The sequence below is a fragment of the Physcomitrium patens genome, chromosome 4 (assembly GCF_059467195.1).
Source record: "Physcomitrium patens ecotype Gransden chromosome 4, ASM5946719v1, whole genome shotgun sequence".
NCBI classification, from domain to species: domain Eukaryota; kingdom Viridiplantae; phylum Streptophyta; class Bryopsida; order Funariales; family Funariaceae; genus Physcomitrium; species Physcomitrium patens.
The window spans coordinates 5,837,812-5,860,591 of NC_143413.1; the positions used below are offsets into that span (position 1 = coordinate 5,837,812).

General features: G+C 33.8%; 2 protein-coding genes and 1 non-coding gene across 3 annotated transcripts; all 3 read left to right on the plus strand.

Moving 5' to 3' along the window:
- Positions 1 to 15,953: 15,953 nt before the first annotated feature.
- LOC112281860 (ferredoxin, chloroplastic) lies at positions 15,954 to 16,644 on the plus strand. Its single transcript, XM_024518816.2, has one exon. The coding sequence runs from the start codon at positions 16,051 to 16,053 to the stop codon at positions 16,486 to 16,488; it is 438 nt and encodes a 145-aa protein (XP_024374584.1). The 5' UTR covers positions 15,954 to 16,050; the 3' UTR covers positions 16,489 to 16,644.
- A 2,796-nt stretch (positions 16,645 to 19,440) lies between these two features.
- Positions 19,441 to 21,536, plus strand: LOC112280844 (protein ENHANCED DISEASE RESISTANCE 2). The gene is made up of 2 exons (XM_024516727.3): positions 19,441 to 20,007; positions 20,164 to 21,536. The coding sequence occupies exon 2, from the start codon at positions 20,348 to 20,350 to the stop codon at positions 21,278 to 21,280; it is 933 nt and encodes a 310-aa protein (XP_024372495.1). The 5' UTR covers positions 19,441 to 20,007; positions 20,164 to 20,347; the 3' UTR covers positions 21,281 to 21,536.
- A 797-nt stretch (positions 21,537 to 22,333) lies between these two features.
- On the plus strand, positions 22,334 to 22,405 carry TRNAQ-UUG (transfer RNA glutamine (anticodon UUG)). The gene has a single exon. It is a non-coding gene; the product is annotated as a tRNA-Gln (tRNA).
- Positions 22,406 to 22,780: the final 375 nt, after the last annotated feature.

Below are 22,780 nucleotides of genomic sequence, written 5' to 3' on the forward strand. Positions count from 1 at the left end.
GATAAAGATGGATATTTTAGAACCTTCAATTACTTCCTATTCTAATAGATGATTCACACTACCTAAGAAGTCAAAGGCATTAAGGTTTATTTAGAATATATAACTTGAAAATAAAATAACTATTCATAATATGGAATCAGGTCTTGTAGTAGTGTCACGGACACAAAATACAGACTTGAAATCTAACAAGAAGTTCAAGAAGAAGTGGCAGAATTAGATTAAACAGATGAGTACAAGAACAACACCAGAAAGGTGAGCTAGAACTCCAAGAGATGTGTTGTCGAGACTGAAGAACTCTTCAGCCTCGATCCCTATATATACTCCTACTTAGGAAGTTTCTCGAGCTACTTCTATTAACTAAGAAGCTTCTAGAAGGTTCCAGAGGCTTCCTTTCTAGAAGGTTCTAGAAACTTCTCGAGCTACTTTTATTAACTAAGAAGCTTCTAGAAAGTTCTAGGGGATTCCTTTCTAAAAGCTTCTAGAAACTTCTCTTCTAGAAGGTTCCAGAGACTTCCTTTCTAGAAGCTTCTAGAAACTTCTCTTCTAGAAGGTTCCAGAGACTTCTTTTCTAGAAGCTTCTAGAAACTTCTCTCTAAAAGGTTCCAGAGGCTTCTCTTCTAGAAGGTTCCAGAGGCTTGTTTTCCAGAAGGTTCTAGAAACCTCTCTCTAGAAAGTTCTAAGGAATATGTCCCTAACATCATCTCCTCCTTTAGCTTCGAGGTCTCTGAGAAGCAATGTTGTTGATCAGTATCAACGCAAGAAAATGAAGATCTGTCGCATAACTTCTGCTATGAACTCCAATTGTTGTTCACGAGGCAAGTGGTTCATCGACCCTTGAAGCCAACGGTAGTGGCCCACGCCTTCGACTTCTGACCAAGCATGAACTTCCGTGTCCTCATTGTGAAATTATCCTGCAAACACGCCTTCTGGTTGACCATCGTAAGTAGGCTCGATCTCAAATACGATCACCAGTGATCGGTTACTCGGTATCCTCCGTCGTCGTCGTGGTACATGTAGTTCTTCATCTCGGGGTCGCCTTCGTGAGCTACTCGGTTGCAATACTCTAACTGGCTTAGTATCTATCTCTTGGCTATCCATATCAAAAGACCAAACTACGATCTATCTTGGAGAAAATAACTACATCAACTATGAATTTTGCTGGTGCTCTCCCCTTTTCTTATATTGTTGGGAGAACAAGCTTCAGAAAGAAGCTATCATCGAATTGATTTAGGTTTATCGGGATGTCGTTGATGAAACTCCTGTACCTTTTATGGCGCATTCGCAAGATTTTCAGCTGGCTTCCACGTTCGCTCATTAATGTCATAGCCGCACCAATGAACAAGATATTCTAACTTTCCCCACCTTCGCCGTGAATCCAATACCTTTTCAACCTCATATTCTTCGTGGTTCTCGATTTCAATACTAGGTGGCGGACATTGCACTCTTCCAGAAAAAGATGACTCTCGATAAGGTTCCAACAGAGAAACATGAAAGACTGGATGTACCTTCATAGAAGCCGATAACTCCAGCCGGTATGCCACTGGATTAATTTGCTTCTGGATGATAAATGGTCCCAATCTTCGATAGTCCAACTTATCACATGGTCGCTTGGTCTTGATATTTCGTCGAAGAAGCCAGGCTTTGTCTCCAACTTTGAAAGTAGGTGCTAGATTCTGAAATCTATCTGCAGACATCTTATAGGATTCTTGAGCGGATTGTAATTGAAGCTTCAACATAGTTTGAAGCTCTGATAGTTGCTTCACAAATCCTTCAGCTGCTGGATTGAAATTTGTTGACGAAATCAATAAATCAAGCTTCGGATGATACCCATAGTTGGAAAAGAATGGTGTTTGTTGAATCGACGCATGGAGGGTGTTGTTATATGCAAACTCGGCTAGTGATAGATATGCAGTCCAATCGTCTTGCTGATAGTTGATGCTGCATCATAAGTACTGCTCCAAGACTTGGTTCACCCGTTCTGTTTGGCCATCAGTTTGAGGATGAAAAGCTCAAGAAAGCTTGATATCCACCTTCAATATCCCAAAGAGAGATCTCCAAAACTTTGACACAAATTGGGTACCTCGATCTGATATGATATCATCTGGTAGTCCATGATATCGATACACATTATCGAGAAAGAGTCTTGCTGTGACTTCACTAGACGATGTCTTCTTACAAGGAACAAAGTGTGCCATCTTCGTAAGCCGATCTACCACGACAAAGATGCTGTCAAATGAGTTTGATGATAGCAAGTCCGTGATGAAGTCCATAGAAATTGAAGACCATGGTCGACGTGGAATTGACAATGGCTGTAGAAGTCCATAAGGGCGATGCCGAGGATTCTTAAATCTTGAACAGATGTCACAAGAGAGGACAAAATCTTTCACATCCTTCCACATTTGGGGCCACCAAAAATCTCGGGAAATAAGCTCCAAGGTCTTATTGAATCCAAAATGTCCCGCAGTTGGAAAATCATGGCGAGATTGAAGAACTCGGAGTCGTGCTAGTCCTTTTGGAATGTACAATCGCTCTTCAAAGTATAAAAGATCTCCCTCCACCTTGAACTTGTCGTCATTGGTACGTTGCTTGATATCAATGGCTACTGAATCTTTAATAGTCATAGCACGTACCTGGTTTAGGAAGTCAGCATCAAATGATACAATAATAGTACAAAGTTGAAATCTCTCTGGCTTCAATAACGTTGTACATTGTTGATCAAACGCTACTTCTCTAGCCTTTGGTGTAAGATACGATCTCCTTGATAAAGCATCGGATAGTCCTTGCTGCCTTGTAGGTCGATAAGTGATAACAAAATCGAATCTAGATAGCGACATATTCCACCGAGCTTGACGCCGATTTAAAACTCGAGTCGTCATGAAATACTCCAAATTCTTGTGATCCGTATATACGGTTACTGGATGTGCAGCTCCTTCAAGAAAGTAACGCCATTCTTCGAAAGAATCCACTATAGCAAGAAGTTCCTTATCGTGGATCTCATAATTGATTTCAGCAGAAGAGAACTTCCGAGAATAGAATGCAACTGGATAGAGCTTCTTATCTTCACTCATTTGTGAAAGCACAGCTCCCAAAGTAAAATCTGAAGCATCAGTTTCTAAATAGAAGGCCTTTGTAAAGTCTGGATGTACCAAAATTGGAGCTGTAGTAAATGTTGTCTTCAAATCTTGAAACGCCTTCTACGCCAAAGGTCCCCATTCCAACTTATCTTTGCATGCTAACCGAGTGAGAGGAGCAGCAACTTGAGAATAATTCTTGATGAAGATCCGATAGAAGTTAGCAAAACCAAGAAAGCATTGTACGTCTCTAACCGTCTTCGGAACCTCCCAAGACATGATTGCTTCTACTTTCTTGGGGTCCATCTTCAAACCTTCTGTAGTCGCAATGAACCCCAAAAATTCCATCTCCGTCTGGTGAAATAAACAATTTTCTAATTTGGCATATAGTCCTCGCTTGCGTAGTTTCTCCAAGACCAAACGAACATGCTCCTCATGCTCTTCCTCGTTCTTAGAGAATATTAGAATATCGTCCAAGTAGATGACAACAAAATCGTCGAGGTGTTCTCGAAAGATGTCATTCATCATATGTTGGAAAACCGCTGGAGCATTGGTAAGACCAAAAGGCATGACATTATATTCGAAATGACCATACCTTGTACGGAATGCTGTCTTCCACTCATCTCCTTCTTTGATTCGTACGAGATTATAAGCTCCACTTAGATCAATTTTTGTAAAGATCTTCGCACGTCCAAGTTGTTCTAAGAGACTAGAAATCAAGGATAATGGGTAACGATTTTTCTTTGTTACCTTGTTGAGGCCTCGATAGTCCACACACATCCGTAATGATCCATCTTTCTTCTTCACAAATAAGATGGGTGCTCCAGCTGATGATTTTGAATGACGAATGAAGTTCTTGGCTAGATTCTCATCGATGTACTTTCGTAACTCTGCCAACTCCATTTGCGATAGGTTGTAGATTGGGCCAAAAGGTGGTTGTGCTCCTTCTTGCAAGTCTATGGCACAATCATATGGTCGGTGTTCCGGTAGTATGTCGGCGTTCTTCTTTTGAAACACGTCTTCAAAATCTTTATATCGCTCCGGTATACTTACTGTTGAGATCTTCTCCTCGGTAGTTGGAGCCGCATAAATGACAAATGGAGTGCCTTCCTTAGATGATCTTATAAACGCTCTTGCTCCAATGAATAAGGATTTCTTTTTTCGAGGTTTTTTACTAGGTTTTTTCTTGGGTGGTTTTGTGGGAAAAGTCATCTTCCGCAACCTCCAATCTATCAATGGATTATATTTTTCCAACCAAGAAAGACCAAGAATAATAGGATTTGATGGGGTTCTAATAATATTAAAAATAATATGACTACTATGGTCTTTAAACGTTACTTCTATAGGTTTTGATTCATGGGTGATGCTACCAGACAATAAAGGTCGCCCATCTATGACCTCAACATGAACAGGTTTTGATTTTTGTACTAAAGGGATCTTATGATGCTTTGCAAATTCTTCGTCTAAAAAACAAGCAGATGCTCCTGAGTCTAGTAGTGCTAAGGTTCTTAGTTTTTGAGGGCCGATAAACAGATGGATTGTAAAACAAAGGGCAGGTTGGGCAGAAAGAAAGGAACCTGATTGTTGTTGGGATATTTCATTGTCCAGCCGCACGATTCCTACTGTGGCTGGGCATCCTCGTTTTCCTGAACAAATACTCCCCTAGTCTTGACTATGCCTCGATTTTGCTTTTTGGGGCAGTTTCCGACTTTGTGGCCTTCTCCACCACAATACAAGCATAAATTTTCCTCCATACGTCGCTTTTTTTCTTCTATAGTAAGAGATTTGATATGTACCGCATCAATTTGCATGTCTTCCACCTCTGAATGCGAATTCACACTGCTTGCCGACATAGTTGGAGCATGGCGAATTGTATGTTGTCTTGAGCATTGGTCTTGGCGACGTTGGAATAGGCGATTATCGCACTTCACAGCTTGGCTAATGGCTTCATTGAGCGTTCGTGGATCAGGAAGAGTTAACAGCAAATTCTTCACATCATTTCTTAAACCCCAATGAAATTGACTCATCAACGCTTCTTCATCCCAATTGATGTCGCATACTAATTGCCTGAAATCCGAAGCATAGACTGATGTAGAACGCATCCCTTGTCGTAGCGACCGGATCTTTGTTGTAGCCCATCGAATCTTATCGTGTTCACCAAATGCTTCCGCAAATGCTTCCAAAAAGGTTTCGAAGTTGTTTAATATGGATGATCGTTTCTCAAACAAAGGAGCAAACCATGATAGAGCTTGACCCGTAAGTAAGGTTCCAACAAGCCCAACACGTGACTCCTCCGTTGGATATCGTTCGGGCTGTAAAACTGTTATCAACCTGATTTGATTGACGAATCCTCGAAACTTGGAACGTGTTCCATCAAACTTATCTGGAAGGCTAACTCGAGGCTCCTTATATTGTAGAACTAGTGGTTCTTGTCGAACCTGAGGTAAAGTTGTTTCTCTAAGTGTCGAAATTTGAGGCTGGTGTAGTTTAGATTGTGCTATCCCAGATACTCCATCATTATGAAGCTTTGCCACCACTCCTTCAATCTCTGCAGTTCTTTGTGATAACGTAGCGAGGGCATTCATAATAGCATCTAACTTAGACTCCGAACTTTCTGTCATACTAATGTCTTGACCTCCGGCCATTCTAAAAGAAGGACAAAAATGACCCTATAAGAGGCAATATTGGTTTATAGGAGGGTAATCCACAACCTATAAAATGCCTTAAGAATTTCAAGAAGAGGGGTAATCCACTCTCTCCAAGAAGAATAAGACTCCAATATTGTAACAGAAGAAGTATCAGTTTAGAGGAGGGTAATCCGCAACCTCTAAAAAATGCTAGTATACCTTCAAGTAGAGGGGTAATTCACACTCTACTAAGAAAGAACTAGCTCTGATATCTCAAGTTAGTGTAGTCTCGACAAACTGTCACGGATACAAAATACAGACTTGAAATCTAACAAGAAGTTCAAGAAGAAGTGGCAGAACTAGATTAAACAGATGAGTACAAGAACAACACCAGAAAGGTGAACTAGAACTCCAAGAGATGTATTGTCGAGACTGAAGAACTCTTCAACCTTGATCCCTATATATACTCCTACTTAGGAAGCTTCTCGAGCTACTTCTATTAACTAGGAAGCTTCTAGAAGGTTCCAGAGGCTTCCTTTCTAGAAGGTTCTAGAAACTTCTCGAGCTACTTTTATTAATTATGAAGCTTCTAGAAAGTTCTAGGGGATTCCTTTCTAGAAGCTTCTAGAAACTTCTCTTCTAGAAGGTTCCAGAGACTTCCTTTCTAGAAGCTTCTAGAAACTTCTCTCTAAAAGGTTCAAGAGGCTTCTCTTCTAGAAGGTTCCAGAGGCTTGTTTTCTAGAAGGTTCTAGAAACCTCTCTCTAGAAAGTTCTAAGGAATATGTCCCTAACAAGTAGATGAAGTGGTTAAGTAATTTACAGGTTATGCCATCTATTCTATTGGAGACTTGTATTCTGCATATGATCAATTTCAATTAGCTGAAGAAAATAGAGATTTAACTATCATGAAGATTCTTTTGTGTTTAATGAAGATGTGTACCTTATTTCAAGATATAATCAACTCTATGGTTCATATACAAAATGCTATAAATCAAATATTGAAAGAATTTTTGCTTGAAAAAATTATTCTATTTTTTGATGATAAACTTATGAAAGAAGTTAGAAAAAACAAACAAACAAACAAACAAACAAACAAACAAACAAAGATGAGATCATGGAAGTTGAAGTTTGCAAAAACTTTGTCAAGAAGCATATTAAAGATGTGGCTAGGATATTAAAGAGATTGGAGTAAGATAATCTTGCATTATCTTTAGAGAAATCAAGCTTTGAAATTAATGAGATTCTAATAGTGGGTTACATATATAGTAGACATAGTAGGAAATCAAACATTGATAAAGTTGATATTACATCTAGAATAAAAGCTTATAAAAGTATTACAGAAGGCAAAAGGCTTTTAAAAGCATTTATATTCTATCACATTTAGATGTCATACTTTGTCCATATCTTAGAGCCACTATACAAGTTATTGAAGAAGGATAAAAAAAAAATTGAGAAGAATAAGAGATATTTATAGAAAATCCAAAAAAGATGTTGGATTTACTATTTATACTTTAAAAAGGGGATTATCAATCTAAAAGATGAGTGGTTGTAATAGTGGATATTAGTTCTATAGCAATTAGATGGACTATTAGACAAGATGACATAGAAGAGAGAAGATTTGTTATAAGATTTGGAGCTAGGATTCTTACAGAGAGGCAAAAAACTTATTTGCAAGTTAAAAGAGAACTATGGAGAGTACTCACTACTCTAAAGGCTGAGAAAAATTATTTAATTGGAAAAAATATGGTTTTGAAAATAGATTGTTAGTCATTACTTGAAATGATAATTAACTACTATTCCAAACATTGCCATGATAAGATAGATAGCCAACATAAGAACATTGAATCCTATCTTAGTATATATTATTAATAAAAAAAACTTAGTGGTAAATATGTTATTGGGAGCTAGATATATCTTTAAAGAGGAGATGATGGCATATAAAAGAAGTGAAGAACAAGAAGAGAAGAGATATGGAAATTCATTTGATATTGGTAGAATGGATTTTAGTGATGAGATTCAAAATTTCTATAAAAATTTGTATAAAGACAAATTGAAGGATATTAGAATTTATTTAAGAAAAATAAAGAAACAAGAAGGACCATATGTATTAATTATAGTCTATGATAATACCACATATATCTTACATGAATTAGATAGAACTATCATTAGAATTCGAGTAGTAGAAAAGAAGATGAAGGCTTTTAAGAAAAGAGATGGAAAGTTTAAAATAAAAGACCTTAAAGAATTTTTATCTCAATATTTAGACTAAGAATATGAAGTAGAAGAACCTATGAATAATTTAAAGAAATCTCTAGAAGATAAGGAACAATAATACATAGCTCATATTGAAGGATGTATAAGTTTGAAAGAAGAAAATGTCATATTATAATTATTTATAGTATATAAAAATTAATTAAAATATATAATATATTTATAAGTCTTGATATGTATTAGACTGATTAATAGGTTAAGTTAAAGAGAGTTGATGTAAGAAAATTTATTTTGAGATTTACTTATTTTTATTATAATATTTAAATTATATAATATTTAGATATTTAATATAAAATTTTAAAAAAGATAAGATGTCAAAGATGAAGATTCAAACTACTAAAAAGCTTATTTGGAAGGATAAAAGTAAGATATAAATAGATGAAGACAAGGAGTGAAGGTCTTCATCTCTAATGGTTGAAGGCTATGTCCAATGGGCTTTCAATAGGCTATCCACAAACATAACAAGGATTTTGGCAACTTCAAAAGAAGCATTTAAGAATCAAAAGAAAGAGCAATAAGATTTAGGATTTAGACTGTAATTTTTGTAAAACATTTAGAGGGTTTCGAATTAGGATGAAGAAATTATAGCTATTTAAAGTTAAAATAACTTTTAAGATATAATATTTCTCTTTTGAAGATATAAGAAGTTATACAATAGCTTTTGGAGATTAAGAGATGCAATTGTAAGATAATTTTAAGACCTACATCTTTTAGAAAAGAATTGCTAAATTTGAAATTTTTATGAACAAGTTGTAGGGTGTTGAAGACAACACATGTAATTCATAGGCAATAAGTAAGTCATTTTGTTGATAATAATGGTTGAAGCCATATCTTGAATTTTCAGATGAATTTTTAGTTTAAATTTTTTAAAAATGTGTATTATTAGATTAAAAAGCTATATATCAAAATTTTATGGTATTTAAATATTTAAATTCTGAGATATAAAGAAAATTACACATATGTGTATGTAAGTAAGGATTTGAAGCTATTATTAGGATTTTGGTAATATTTTAAGATCCATAATAAATTTACAATTAAATTTTATTTTGGTAGTTGTTATAAATATATCAATACTTCATGTAAAATTTTAGTTTATTTTAAAAATTCAATTGTGAGATATAAGGTGTTGAAATTTGAAAAAAATTCACTTTAAAGATATATAAGGATTTAGAATTTTTTTTATTACATTTTGGATGTTTTTTAGTACTTAGGACTTATGTATTGATATAATTATTCCTATAAGAATAATTTTATATATAAACTTAATACTGGCTTATCTTAAGACTTAATTGAGCAATTAGTAACAGCTATAAGCTTAGTACTTTTTTGAAAAAATTCTCTTTATCCCGACAATATGTTGGCATAAAATACTTGAGGTTTTTATAATCCATATATATAGTGACTAGATAAGAAGTGACTTCTAATTAATGATGCTATTTTTGAAATGAATCCATAGTTGCAAGAAGCTCTTTGTTATGAATCTTAAAGTTGATCTTAATTGCTAAAACATTTTGGGAATGAAAAGCTACAAGGTGGAGCTTGTCATCTACTCTCATTTCTGACAATACTATATCTATAGCAAAATCTAATGCATTTGTTTCTATAAAAAAATACTTTAAAAAAGTCAATACAATATAAAATTGATACAAAAATAAATATTGTGTTTAAGGCTTCAAAAGATGTTTTGACTTTTTTGCTCCACTAAATTTTTTCTTTAAATGTAAAATATATAAAAATAATTATAATTTGAAAAAAAAATTAATGAAGATTTAGTAACAATTAAGAAATTCTAAAAAATATTATATTTTTTTAGTATTTTTTTTAGTATTTTTTTAATCTTCTGATCTATAATAGTTTAGATTCTCTTAAGATCCAATATAAAACTATAGTTTGAAATGATGTATACTATGAAATCAACTTGAATAGTATAAAATACATACTTTTTTTTATCTTGGTATATAATTGTACATCTCTTAGTTTTTGTAATATATGACAAACATAAAGTTCATATTCTTTTATATTTTTATAATAAAATAAATATCCTTTAGATAAAAAAATGAAAAAGTCATCAAGAAACTCATAAAAGAAATCATGCATTAAATGTTGAAAAGCAATTGGTGCATTCATGAATCCAAAAGACATGATATTATATTCTAAATGCCTATACTTGCTTTAAAATGTAATTTTTTATTTTTCACCTTTTTTAATATATATTAGATTGTATGCTCTTTGAAGAACTATTTATGTAAAAATAGATATTAATTTGATTCAATAAATCAAAAAGTCTTCAAATGAAAGATAGAAGATATCTATTTTTTCATAGTGATCTTGTTGAATCCTTAATAGTCTACATACATCTATAGAGATCCGTTATTTTTCTTCACAAATAAGATAGAAGTCCTTCTTAGAGATTTAAAAAAGCATATGAAGTTCTTAGTCAAGTTTTCATCTATGTATTTCTTAAGTGTAGTCAATTTATTTTATGATAACCTATAGATTGGTCTAAATCGAGGTTGAACTCTTTTTTGAAGATTAATGGAAAAGACAAAAGAATGATGTTCTAAAAGAATACTTGCATTCTTTTTTTCAAAAAAATCTTTATAATCTTAATATTGGCTTAGAATGTTACTTCAAATCTGTTCTCTATAAAAAAAATAGATGTAGCATATATTGCAAAAGCTGATCTTTCTTTTGCAGCATGTATGAAAGTTTTTGCACCTACTAATAAAGATTTGAATGTATTGGACTTATGGATTTCTACTTGACTAATAAAACTTTTACTTAACTATAAAAAAATTAAAGTTATAAGAAATTTGATCTATTTGAGGATTATACTTTTTTAACCATAATAATCCTAAAATAATTTGATTCAAAAGAAATCTAATTATATTAAATATTACTAAATTATTGTGATCTTTAGCTGCTACGTCTAAAGAAATTATATCATGGATATTGCCTCTAGAAGACAACAAACGACTATCTATGACTTCTACATATACAGATTTATTTTTCTTAATTAAAAATATTTCTTATTTTTTAATAAAAGTTTTATCTATAAAATAAGCTGAGGTTTTTGAATTTAATAAAGTAAAGATTTTATAATTTTTTAGTCCTAAATTTCTATTATAGAACAAAGTGAAGAATATAAAGAAAGAATAAGATCTTTAGTAGGTGTTATGCAAGATTTCAATTGTATGATATCTATTATAATTAGATAAAGTCATTTTTTGACATATTGTCTTCTTTGGCAACTATACTCTTTATTTTGTGATTACATTGCTTCTTTGAATAATATTGAGCAATGTGCTTAGGTTTCCATAATATAAGCATAATCTTTCTTAATAATATCAAGTCTTTTTTTACTTATTAAGAATTTTGAAATGTATTGTGTTGATTTGCATAAGTTTTGGCCTTGATGAATAAGCTTCTAATAACTTAAAAGTTATTGCAATTACTTGATTTGTACATCTTTAACCAAAATTATGTTCTTAATGTCTTTCAAAGAATTGATTATTCCATGCAATAGCTTCAACAATAAATTGCTCCAATGAATCTATTCTCGACATTGTCAACAACAAGTCTTTGATATTATCTTTCAATTTATATTAAAATTGATTGATAAAGGCTTTGTCATTCCAATCTATATTGCAAGCAATATTTTAGAATTTTATAGCATAGATAGTGGTTGAACATAATCCTTGTTGTAAAGATAGGTTTCTAATCTCTATTATCCTTTCTCAATCATTTTTTTCAAATGTAGCAATAAAGACTTTTAAAAATGAATTCAGATTATAAAATAATTATAAATCTTTTTCCATCAAAGTTGCAAACTAAAAAATACCACTCTTAGATAGAAATATACTTATAAATCCAACTTGATCAAATCCGTTAAGGTATTGGAAAGAATGCAATCTTAAAAAGAGTTTCACTTACTGTAGAAATCCTTGAAAATTTGATCTTATTTCGTCAAACTTCTCCAACATACTTATCCTTGCTTCTCTCATACTTATAACAAAAAGGGCTTCTTACACTTAATTCTAAATTTAATCTATTTATTTCTCTTAATTACAAAACTTCTTTACATAGAATTTGAACCTCTTTGTTGGCTTCTTGTATAGATATAGAAATAGTGCTTCCATGGTTCACATTAGAAAGATATGAAATTTCAATTCTAAGAGTATTGACAAGCTCATGAAGATCTATAATAGTTGCAAATTTATTCACTTTTGCCATAAGTAGCATCTATAATTTTTTCTTCTATAAATGACTCAAATAAATTCACAAGTCAAATTAGAAGATAGTAACTACATCCTCTAATACCAAATAAAAATTTCTACAAAAAAAGATAGTTTATTCTTTTTAAAGAAAATAATTAGTATTTAAATCACTAAAATTTAATTTAAAGGTAGGTAGTCTGTAACTTTCAAAGTACAATAGTAGAAGTGAAATAATCTACTAAGTTTTAAAATAATAAAAAAAAAAACAAAAACAAAAACAACAACAACAAGTTAGTACTTTTGTCAAACTATCAAGAATATCAGTTTTAAAGAATTAAAAGATCAATAAACTCTGTGTCACTTAAGAAGTCTAAAAATACACTCAAAGATGGTATAATATTAAATTATAATAGCTATTGCCAAAGATAAGAAGACTAAAAAATCTCAAAATAAGACTAAGAACTAAAAGGTATTAATAAGAGTAAAAAAGACTTCACTCTTACTTCTATATATACTATATAACTAAAAGCTACGTGGCAATATTTTATAGGACCTCCAATACATGTATAATTTGCAAGATACATATCTTATTTTTACTTTGCAAGATACATGTCTTATTTTTACTTTGCAAGATACATGTCTTAACTTGCAAAGTAAGTTTTTTATGTGTGTATCATATTATTAGCTTGTACCACAAGCTATCTATACGTGTGATACATTGCTAATTTTTTGGCCAAGTTTCTAACCTATTAATCAACTACAAACATATATAAAGCCAAATATACATTTATAAAGCTTCTAAAAAGTTATGCTACAAGATAATATCAAATCTACATATATTTATCTTCTACTTAACACTTCTTATCTAAGTAAATATGTATGTTTGTGACAATATTTTCTTTTTTATTCTCTTTATATCAAGTTTCTTTAAAATACATTTAACATGATATAATGATATTCTTCTACTTATTTTTTAAAAAAAATAGTCAATTTTTATCAAGGTATATATATATATATATATATAGATATATATAGATATAAAAATAAATAAATAACAAGTTGTTAAAGCTATATCCCAATGTTATTAAAGCCATATCTTCAAATCTTGTAATGATTAATTTTGAGAGACAAAGAATATGGGATAGGAGATATGGGATATGAGATGGAGATGAAGGATAGATGAAATCAATCATGAGATAGTTATGTAGGATGTTAAGTGTAATTTTAAAAACTCCATCTATATATATATATATATATATATATATATATTATTAAAATTTAATAAAATTAATAATATAAGAATATATTAAAATAAATAAATTAATTATTATTTTAAATTAATGTATAATAATTTTTTAAAAAATTACTAATTATTGAGGTTCTTTAATATTTTCAAATAAATATTTTCAAAAGAATTAAAATTACATATTTTGTATTTATAATCTATTATAAAATATAATTTTAAAATTACTATGATATAATAAATATAAAAATACTTGTAAAAATTATATATAAATAAAAATAATTAAATAATATAAAATAATTTGAATTTAAATCAAATTTATTCTTAAAAAGATTTGTTTTCATTAAAGTTCTTCATCTGCAATTACCAGCTTTGTATTTTTATTTTAAAAAAGAAGATGTATTATCTAAGGTACTATAGTAACATAAGTATCATTATTTTAAATTTTTTTCTCATATGTATATAAATATTTTAACAATTTTTGTTAAAACTGTTTAAAACTATTTCAATTTAACACTCAATGAATCTATTAACTGTGAATCACTTAGAAATCAATATATTATTATCTTTTTATTCTTAAAAATGTCTTGTAAAGATATGATGTAAAAAATATGTACTCAATTAAATTACATTGACCAATATTTATATTAAAATAAATTGGTGAAAATTCTCATTCATACAAAAATATTTATATAATTTATTGTTTGAAACAAAATTTAAATCATGATGTCAAAAAATATAAGTATAAGGTTAAATATTTTTCGAATATTTTTTATTTTTAATAAATAAAACATATATATATATATATATATATATATGTAGATATACTTTATATTAATTAAAATTATTTATATATTTATGTATTGTAATAAAACTTACAATATTTATAGTTTTAGGTAGGCAAGTTATATAATTTATATAAATTCAGCATCCAAGTCTTGTTGAATAGATATATATATATATATATATATATATGATATTCCAAAAAGTTCAAGGCATCAAAAAATACCTTATAATATTTTCTATTTGATTTATTTTAAAATTATTATAATATTCAAAACCATCATTTTCAAATTACACTAATACATGAATAAAAAATTTATGTAATTGAATTTTAGAAAATTCTAATGCTAAATATATGGTTTAAATGATACTTAATGTATATTAATCCACACTTTTAAGTATTATTATATATAGAGAGAGAAAAAAAGAGATAGATAGATCTAATTTACAATTCTATTGTCCAAATTATAACCAAGTTATTTAAAAAAATAAACAATAACTTATTTTAATCTTTTGTAAAGTAAAGATCTACAAAGATAGTTAAATTATTTGATGCTTCACCAATAACTATTATGATGTACTTCTATATAGTTATCTAATGAAAAATAATTTATTAATTTTTAAAACATATATGATTTTATTTTTATTTTTTATATAGACATGTTTACATAGATTAATATTATCAAATACAGTAACCATAAATAATTATCAAAAAAATAATAATTTAATGACCTATTAGCTTTTGTATATGAGAATATTAAATCTATCCAAGTAAATTTTAAAATTGACCTACCTTTTATCTTACTGTCTGGTCACCTTTTTCATATATTCCTTACCAGTATGAAGATCATCCTTTGATCATAATAAATTTGGCTTCAACGTCTACCAAAATGAATTTTAAAGCTAGCTTTGCATTGGAGCATTAGAGACATTCCTGTCTATTCCCACAATCAAATAAAATATCCACAAAGCCCTCAACTGCTTGTCAACTTTTGTAAATGAGAAAACCCACTCAAGAGATACAAATCTAAGGGGTCACCAAGGAAGAACGACCTTCTCTGGATTGGTGACAAATATTCAATATGAAACATGACAATTTTTGATTTACCTTGGTTGATTTAATATTCCCCTTTATATATTATCTAAGAGAAAAGCAAACAATAAAATTAATTATTTAAATTTTATTTTCAAAACGTATTTATTTCAAAATTATTAACAGGTTTTGTACAGAGCAGTCTTTGGCAAATTTGGTAAAGACACTGTCCAGGCTCTGGTTCACAACACTGGAAGTAGGCTGACAACGTAACAACTTCAATCCACCTCCAGTCAAGGTCCAACCCATCAAAAAAAGGAATAAAAAAAATGGATGGACATATGATTGAATGGATGAGGGGGGAGAAATGGGTGGATGGATAAAGTGCGATATGAGGGATAAACGAAGACCAGGAATGCTTGGCAAGAGAGAGCAGAGCAGGATTGTGAGGCTCCACCACGACCTCCTTCCGAACCAGGAAGACGAGGACGAGGAGGAGTTGAAGGGAGTTGAGGAGAGTTCCTCCGGGCCTCTCAAAAGGAGATTGGGTTTTAAAGGAAGGATTGTGGGGAGGGTCCCACCTCAGAACCAGCCAAGCAGAGACTGACCCACACAGACACACAGTCTAGCCCAGTGGCAACGCCCCTGCCTACTAGCAGGGCTTCTTATTCTGTGGGACGGCCTCCACACCGCCCCAATTGTGTATTTCCACTTAGCCACGAGCTCTCCACACGCTATCCAGTCTTCCTTCCTCTCACTCTCTCTCTCCCTCGCCGTCTCCGCCTTTCATTCTCCGTCAATCGCCATGGCCGCCGCAGCTATGACCAGCATTGTGCCTGTGGCATCCATTGCCCCCGTCTCCAAGGTCGCCAACGTGCGCCCCTCGTCGGTGTCCGTGGCGAAGGCTTTCGGTTTGAAGAGCAGGAGCATGGGCCGCCTTACCTGCATGGCCACCTACAAGGTCACCTTCCTGGACGGGGAGACTGGAGCGGAAAATGTCGTCGAATGCTCTGACGAGGAGTACGTGCTGGATGCCGCTGAAAGGGCCGGAATGGACCTGCCTTACTCCTGCCGTGCCGGAGCTTGCTCCTCTTGCGCCGGTATAATCAAGGCCGGAGAGGTTGACCAGAGTGACCAGAGTTTTTTGGATGACTCTCAGATTGATGATGGTTTCGTGCTGACCTGCGTGGCTTACCCAGCCAGCGACTGCATCATCCTCACCCACCAGGAGGAGAACATGTAGAGGACTGAGAAGAAGTGTGGGAGGAGTTGAGGCGTTGTAGAATAGGAGCTGAATTCGCTCAGTTTCCTTTTCTTGTTGTAAATTAGAGTTTAGTGAATCAATTCTTGAACTTGGGATTGCGCAAATTGAAGGTCTTGTTCCCAAATTTTCCACAAACGCATCGTTTTTGCCTCATGTGTGAAATGCCCTACTTTGATAGAGCTTGGGAGGGGTTGTGACTGGTCTTAGTTATCTTTTGGATGATTGCGGCTTTAAGGCCATACTTGCACAGTATGGCTTCTAGGGGTTTGCTGTTGCGGTCTTTCTTATACTCATGGTCTGTTGGATGACATGAATATTGTACTTAACACTTGATTCATGGGCAATTATTTATGTTCTCGAAGAATCCATGCTATTGCATGTTTTTGCAGTGACGGAAATGATAGCGCAGTTTAGGGTGTGCGATCAGGTCAGCGGGCGACAGTTGCTGGTGGATCTTCCCGTATGTCCTGGAGAATGTGAATTAGTTTACGATTTTGGGAAGATTCCAAGGATGTGCATGGGGATTACTTTTCTAGCATCCGGATTACTTCAACTCCATTGAGTTTCCACTCTGAACATCGATCAAGTGTCATATTGAATAATCCACATGCTTGTGCCTGTTTTTTGTCGTCATGAACCTCCATGAATTATGGTCACCATATTCATACTAGGAGTACTATTCGACAGGCTTTTGATGCTGCGGCTCCCAGGATGTTCCTGTAGTGAAGTCTGAATAGTTGTTTAAGAATCTGTTTCCTTTGCCGCTCAAGTGATGAATTGGGTGCAAGAAAGTGGAGTAACAATTTTTACTTTTTCTCAATTTGATAGAATTCTGGCGTTTCTGGCAGAAACAATTAAGACAGTTGTTTCTGGTGTTTTTATCAGATAATCGTTTGTACACCATGATTCGATCATTAACGCAGTTACACGTTCTTATGACTACATCAATCTTGAATAGCTCATGAATGTGTGTTACGAATTTTAGTTAACTCATTTAGGTCTCATCTTTGATTTGAGTTAACCTTGCTATATCATATTACTTTGATAATATTCCCTAAAAGATTGATACGAAGTTCAAACTTCAATTTCGCTTTGTATGACAAGACAAATTCACATTCGTATGAATGTTGATTGTGACAATTTGTACAGAGTGTTTATCTTGATTCAGATAACATAAATAATAAAAAGAAGAACAGAAGCTGTGATGCTTTTTAAATATAAACTATGATGCCTAGTGGTTGCAATAAATGCAACTATAGATTTAAGAAAATAATCAGCTGCATCAAACATTGAACTTTTGGAGATGGATGAATCTATAAAGTTTTGCAAATATGCCATTCAAAGTGGCATATGTTTTACGCCTCTTTTGAGGCACGAAGTGCATAGTTGTGAAATACTTTGTACCTTGTTTCAAACTCTATTTACCAAAATAATCTATTTAGTATTATATGTCAAATAAAAATTATGCATTGTAAAATGTTTTATATATTTAGAATAAAAAAAATTGTTGTAATCATTGCCTCTAAAAAAAAAATTAATAAGTTATAGTTGATAAATTATACATTATTAATTTATTTATATGCCAAAGTACTTTAGAGTCTTTGTAAAAAATTATTGGAGTGGCTAGCTAAAATTTTAAAATATTTTCCATAGAAAGTAATAACAATTTCTAAAAATAAATCCACAAATAATATAATTAGATACATGTGTTACATAAAATTAAAAATTAAAATCCTATTTAATTTAAGAAGAAAAAATATAAAAATAAATATTTTTTTTGCATTGAATGTTATAAATTTAAAAATAATTAAATAAAAAGCCGTTGATCTTTGAAATCCAATAAATCTAACTTTTATACAATGATGGCATGATATCATATAGATGTATGTTGGATTTTTGTAATTATATGAAATTTTAAAATATAAATAAAATTTTGTTAAAAGTTATTTTTTAATGATTTTCAATACTATTATATATTCACTAATAGTGAAGTATTTAGAGACATAGTTGTACAACTTTGTGTTTTGATTTTTTTATAAAAAATTATTAACAAAAGAATTCATCAATCCTATACATATACATAGAATTATACTTTGATGAATTCTATGTTTATATGTTAATTTATTATATATATATATATATATATATATATATATATAATAACTGAATAAAGAAATTAATAAAAGAATATATCTATGAAATTTTTATTCTATGTTTTAAAAATATGTATATTATATCAAATACAAAGAATAGAATACATAATATATTGTGATAAGTTAGAAAATAATGTAAAATTTCAAAAAATAGATTTATTGATTTCTTTATATGTAAACATCAAAACACAAACTACATACTTTTTACATCAATTATCTGTACAAGAAAACCCCAATATGCACACTCCAAGTCTTGCAGTAGAAGGGCCATCACAATGTCATATTATTGCACTCATAAAATAAAAAACAGAACAAGCACCTCACAAGCAAGAAGCATTAAGAAGCAAGAGCTAACAATTCAATAGATGGGTCACAACAATGTTGCCGTAAAAATCTCCCCACAAGTACCACAAGCCCATTATACAACAAACAGGCAAAGCTGGTGGGGCATAGCACCACGGAATCAAGCCACGGCAATAAAATCCCCCCTCACTTAGCCACGGTGAACCAACCTCCATCCTCCACTCTGTCCACAGAGATGAGAAATCGGGGATACTGAAGAATAATTCATCCATCTACGGTGCACTGCGGCCCCTTACCCTACATTCATTTTTACAGCGTGTTTTCCTCACATGTGTTGTGCGGAAACAGGGGCCACGACGAAGGATCTCGAAAAGCCACCGAAGAATTCCTTCCTGTAGAAAGCAATGCTACAGGAAAACTTGGACCCTGTGTAGCCATGGTGACTAGAGAACAGTGGCGTTATTTTATTGCCGTTCGTGGAAGCCAGAAGCACTGGGTTTCTATTTGAATCCCTGGAATACCACTTGGCAGGCGTGAAACTGGAAACAGAATGCCTCCTTCGCTATGGTTTCTATTGCAGAGGGTGGTTTGGCTGGATTTATTTTCGGAAATGACCACCTGGGGAGTTTATATTGTTTTCCGTGGGTTACGTATAGTCGTTCGCTGAAGGAACTCCTCTGGAAAGCTTCCATAGTGCGACGAAGAATGCTTCGAGTGTTGGTCACAGTTGTTGAATCTTTAAACTTTTGGAGTGTTTTGATTTTATGATACCTCGCCGTTTGGCAGGTGGGAACAGATCATTGGAATATTGAAGTAAGGGGGATAGGAGGGAAGTGTGCAAGAGGGCACCGGGAATTTATATGGGATTTCTGACACGATTGTGTTCTGACCCAGCAAAAAGCCGAATGAGCTTTTGTCGGAATGTAGGTATCTTGGTATCTGGAGGTGTCGTCAGAAGACCCCAGTTGGTGGGGCAGCTACAATCACAAGAGAGGGTGACACTGGGCGGAAACATCACAGGCAGTTCACAGAAAGCCATAAGGTGTGAGGATGAGAAAGGCGGTTGTATACGTCCGATTCCATCATTTGAATTTTTTGTTTTTTTGTATTTAGTGAGAAGTGCTAGGAGGATGTAGCTGTTGAACGTGTTTGTTCAGATGGTCGTCATTTGAGGATTGTAGTGGTTTTGGAGCGGCAGTTTTGCAGTGTTTTGAATTTTTAGCGTCTGGAGGCGTTGAGGTGATACTTTTAAGGAGTACGTGAAATGGAAGATTTGAAGAATTGGCAGAAATATCACGTTGAAGCAGTATGAGAGAAAGTAGGCGGAGCCAGAGGATGCACGCTCTTGCTCCGTTGCTGGGCTAGCTGTCGAAGGAGAAGGTATGGAGTACGTGGTGCACGAAAAGAATGTTAGAAAGGAAAAGGATTGGGTGAAGGAAGTGCGGGAGGGGGGCTCTTTGCGGAATGTGGAGCTCCGGGATGATGGAGTGCATGGATGGGCGTCACCGCCAGCTGGTTTGTTTATGGTGCGCGGGGCGAATTATTTCCAGAAGAAGGTGAAGGTGCCGTGCTCGGAAATGCTGCTGGAGCCTTTGGGCGTCGATTGGTTGCGGTCTAATGCGAAGCTTGATCATGTGCTGGCGCATCCTGAGAATAGGGTGATGCAAGTGCTTCAGAAGTTAAGCGAAGAGGCGCGCAAGACATCGTTCATCTTGGCCATCAATTTGCAGGTCTCAAGCAAGAAACACCACAGCGCCGTGTTCTACTTCATGACGGACGAGCCCATTGTTGAGGGTTCCTTGTTGCACCGCTTCATCCACGGAAACGACGCGTTTTGGAATAGTAGGTTTAAACTAGTCAATCGGATTGTGAAGGGTCCTTGGATCGTCAAAGCAGCGGCAGGAAATCACACCGCATGCTTGTTGGGTAGAGCTCTCACATGTCGGTACATTAATGGACCTAACTATCTGGAAATTGACGTGGATATCAGTTCCTCCACTGTGGCTAATGCAATCTTACATTTGGCTCTGGGCTACGTCACGACCGTATCCGTTGACATGGCCTTCCTCATTGAAGCACAGACTGACGACGAGTTGCCAGAGAAACTGCTTGGGTCAGTGCGAATCGCCCAAATAGAGATGGAGGCGGCCTCTTATCTTGAGAATCACAATGAGAACTGCTCCATTTCTGCCCACGAACAGCCGGGATCCCAATTTGGGTTGTATTGGCGCAAACTTAGCAAGACCTTGTCCAGGATAGGAAGCCATGGGAGCAAGAACGGGAGAGTTGATGTGGAGGAGGCCGAAGAGAAGTGAATCAGGTCAAGCTGATAGTGCCAATTGATTGGTGGGCCACCACATTCAATTTATTTGGTGGAATGACGGCTCTCCACATGGTGGTGAAATGTTCGCGAAGGATGCACGAGTACTGAAACTTCGTTGCAGGGTAGGCATTTTGTAAGGACATTTCAAAATTTGTAGAACTACGTAACTATTGTAGTATTTTGATCGATTAGGAAAAATCAATTCTCAATGTTCGGGATGGAAAGAGAAGATCTTTGTGACAATTTTACATGAATCTTCCTTTTCTTTTTCTTGGTTTTTGATTTTTAGGCTGTCATGAGGAGTGCTAGCTTGCCAATGCCAGAAGTTGGCAAAAGCAACACGGTCTTGGTAACTACCTTCAAGTTGCTTTAGGTGGAGTCCATTGCTGCTTCAACCTTTCGTTCCTGAGAAGTCAGATCTTTGCTTTTCTTGAGTAGAAGCTTTCTCCCTGTCAGGGTTTCAAATGGGGTCCTAAATCCACAAATGCAGTGAGTTTTTGATCCGAGGGCACAGTGCAAAATGCAGTGCAAATTAGGTCAGTGTTGATGGGGCGTGAACGCGTTGATTAATTGGTATTGTTGCAAGGGTAGTTACACAGATCAATAATTGATTTCTGTAAATCACTGCCAAGTTTCGTTTTGAACCGAGACGTGGAGAGTGTTCATGCTCAAGCGACGGAGATGGGGTAGCGCAAGGTGCCAGCTCGCATGAAGTCATTACAACATTGTCGGTCCTCGCCACAATCCTCGTAGACATTTCTTTCCATACTGCAAATTTTCTCAACAACAGCATGTCCAAGTTGCTTGCTTTTCACTGCTCCTCAACACATATCACATTTTCGCCAATAACATCAAAGAGAGCATGGTTTATTCCTGACAGAATCCTATGCTCGTCTTCACTAAAAGATCACTCAGTTCTCGGAAAAAAATTAAGATTACATTGTGGGATTGAGTGTGAACATTGTCTATAGGGGTTGATTAGAAATTATTTTTTTTATTAGTCCCCGCACTCGATTGCTATCAGAACTTCAGAAGCGGTTCCTGGGGTCCTATGGCCCAGTGGTTACGACTTTGGACTTTGAATCCAAATACCCGAGTTCAAATCTCGGTGGGACCTTTGAATGTAGCGCTATTGTGGCTGCTTTTTCAACTTCGTCTTCTACGACCGTAATTGAATAAACCAGCATGTGGAAAGGAACTAGCGTGCATGGCAAGAATGTTTGCGGTTGTATACATAATGTTTGATTTAAACATGATTTTGGTAGAACGCTGAATGCATTACTTACCTATTTCACAAATGCAACACCGTTAAGAATGCAACAATTGTGCGCATTTATGATGAAAATTTTGAGAATTTCCCAAAGTCTTAATATAGGTGGTTTATCCCTGTCCGTTGAAATCCGTTCTTCTAAAATGCAGTGACTGGATGGTTTCCATTACTCATTCAGTTTCCCCCCAATACTATGAAATTAAAGCGTAATGTCGTAGCACT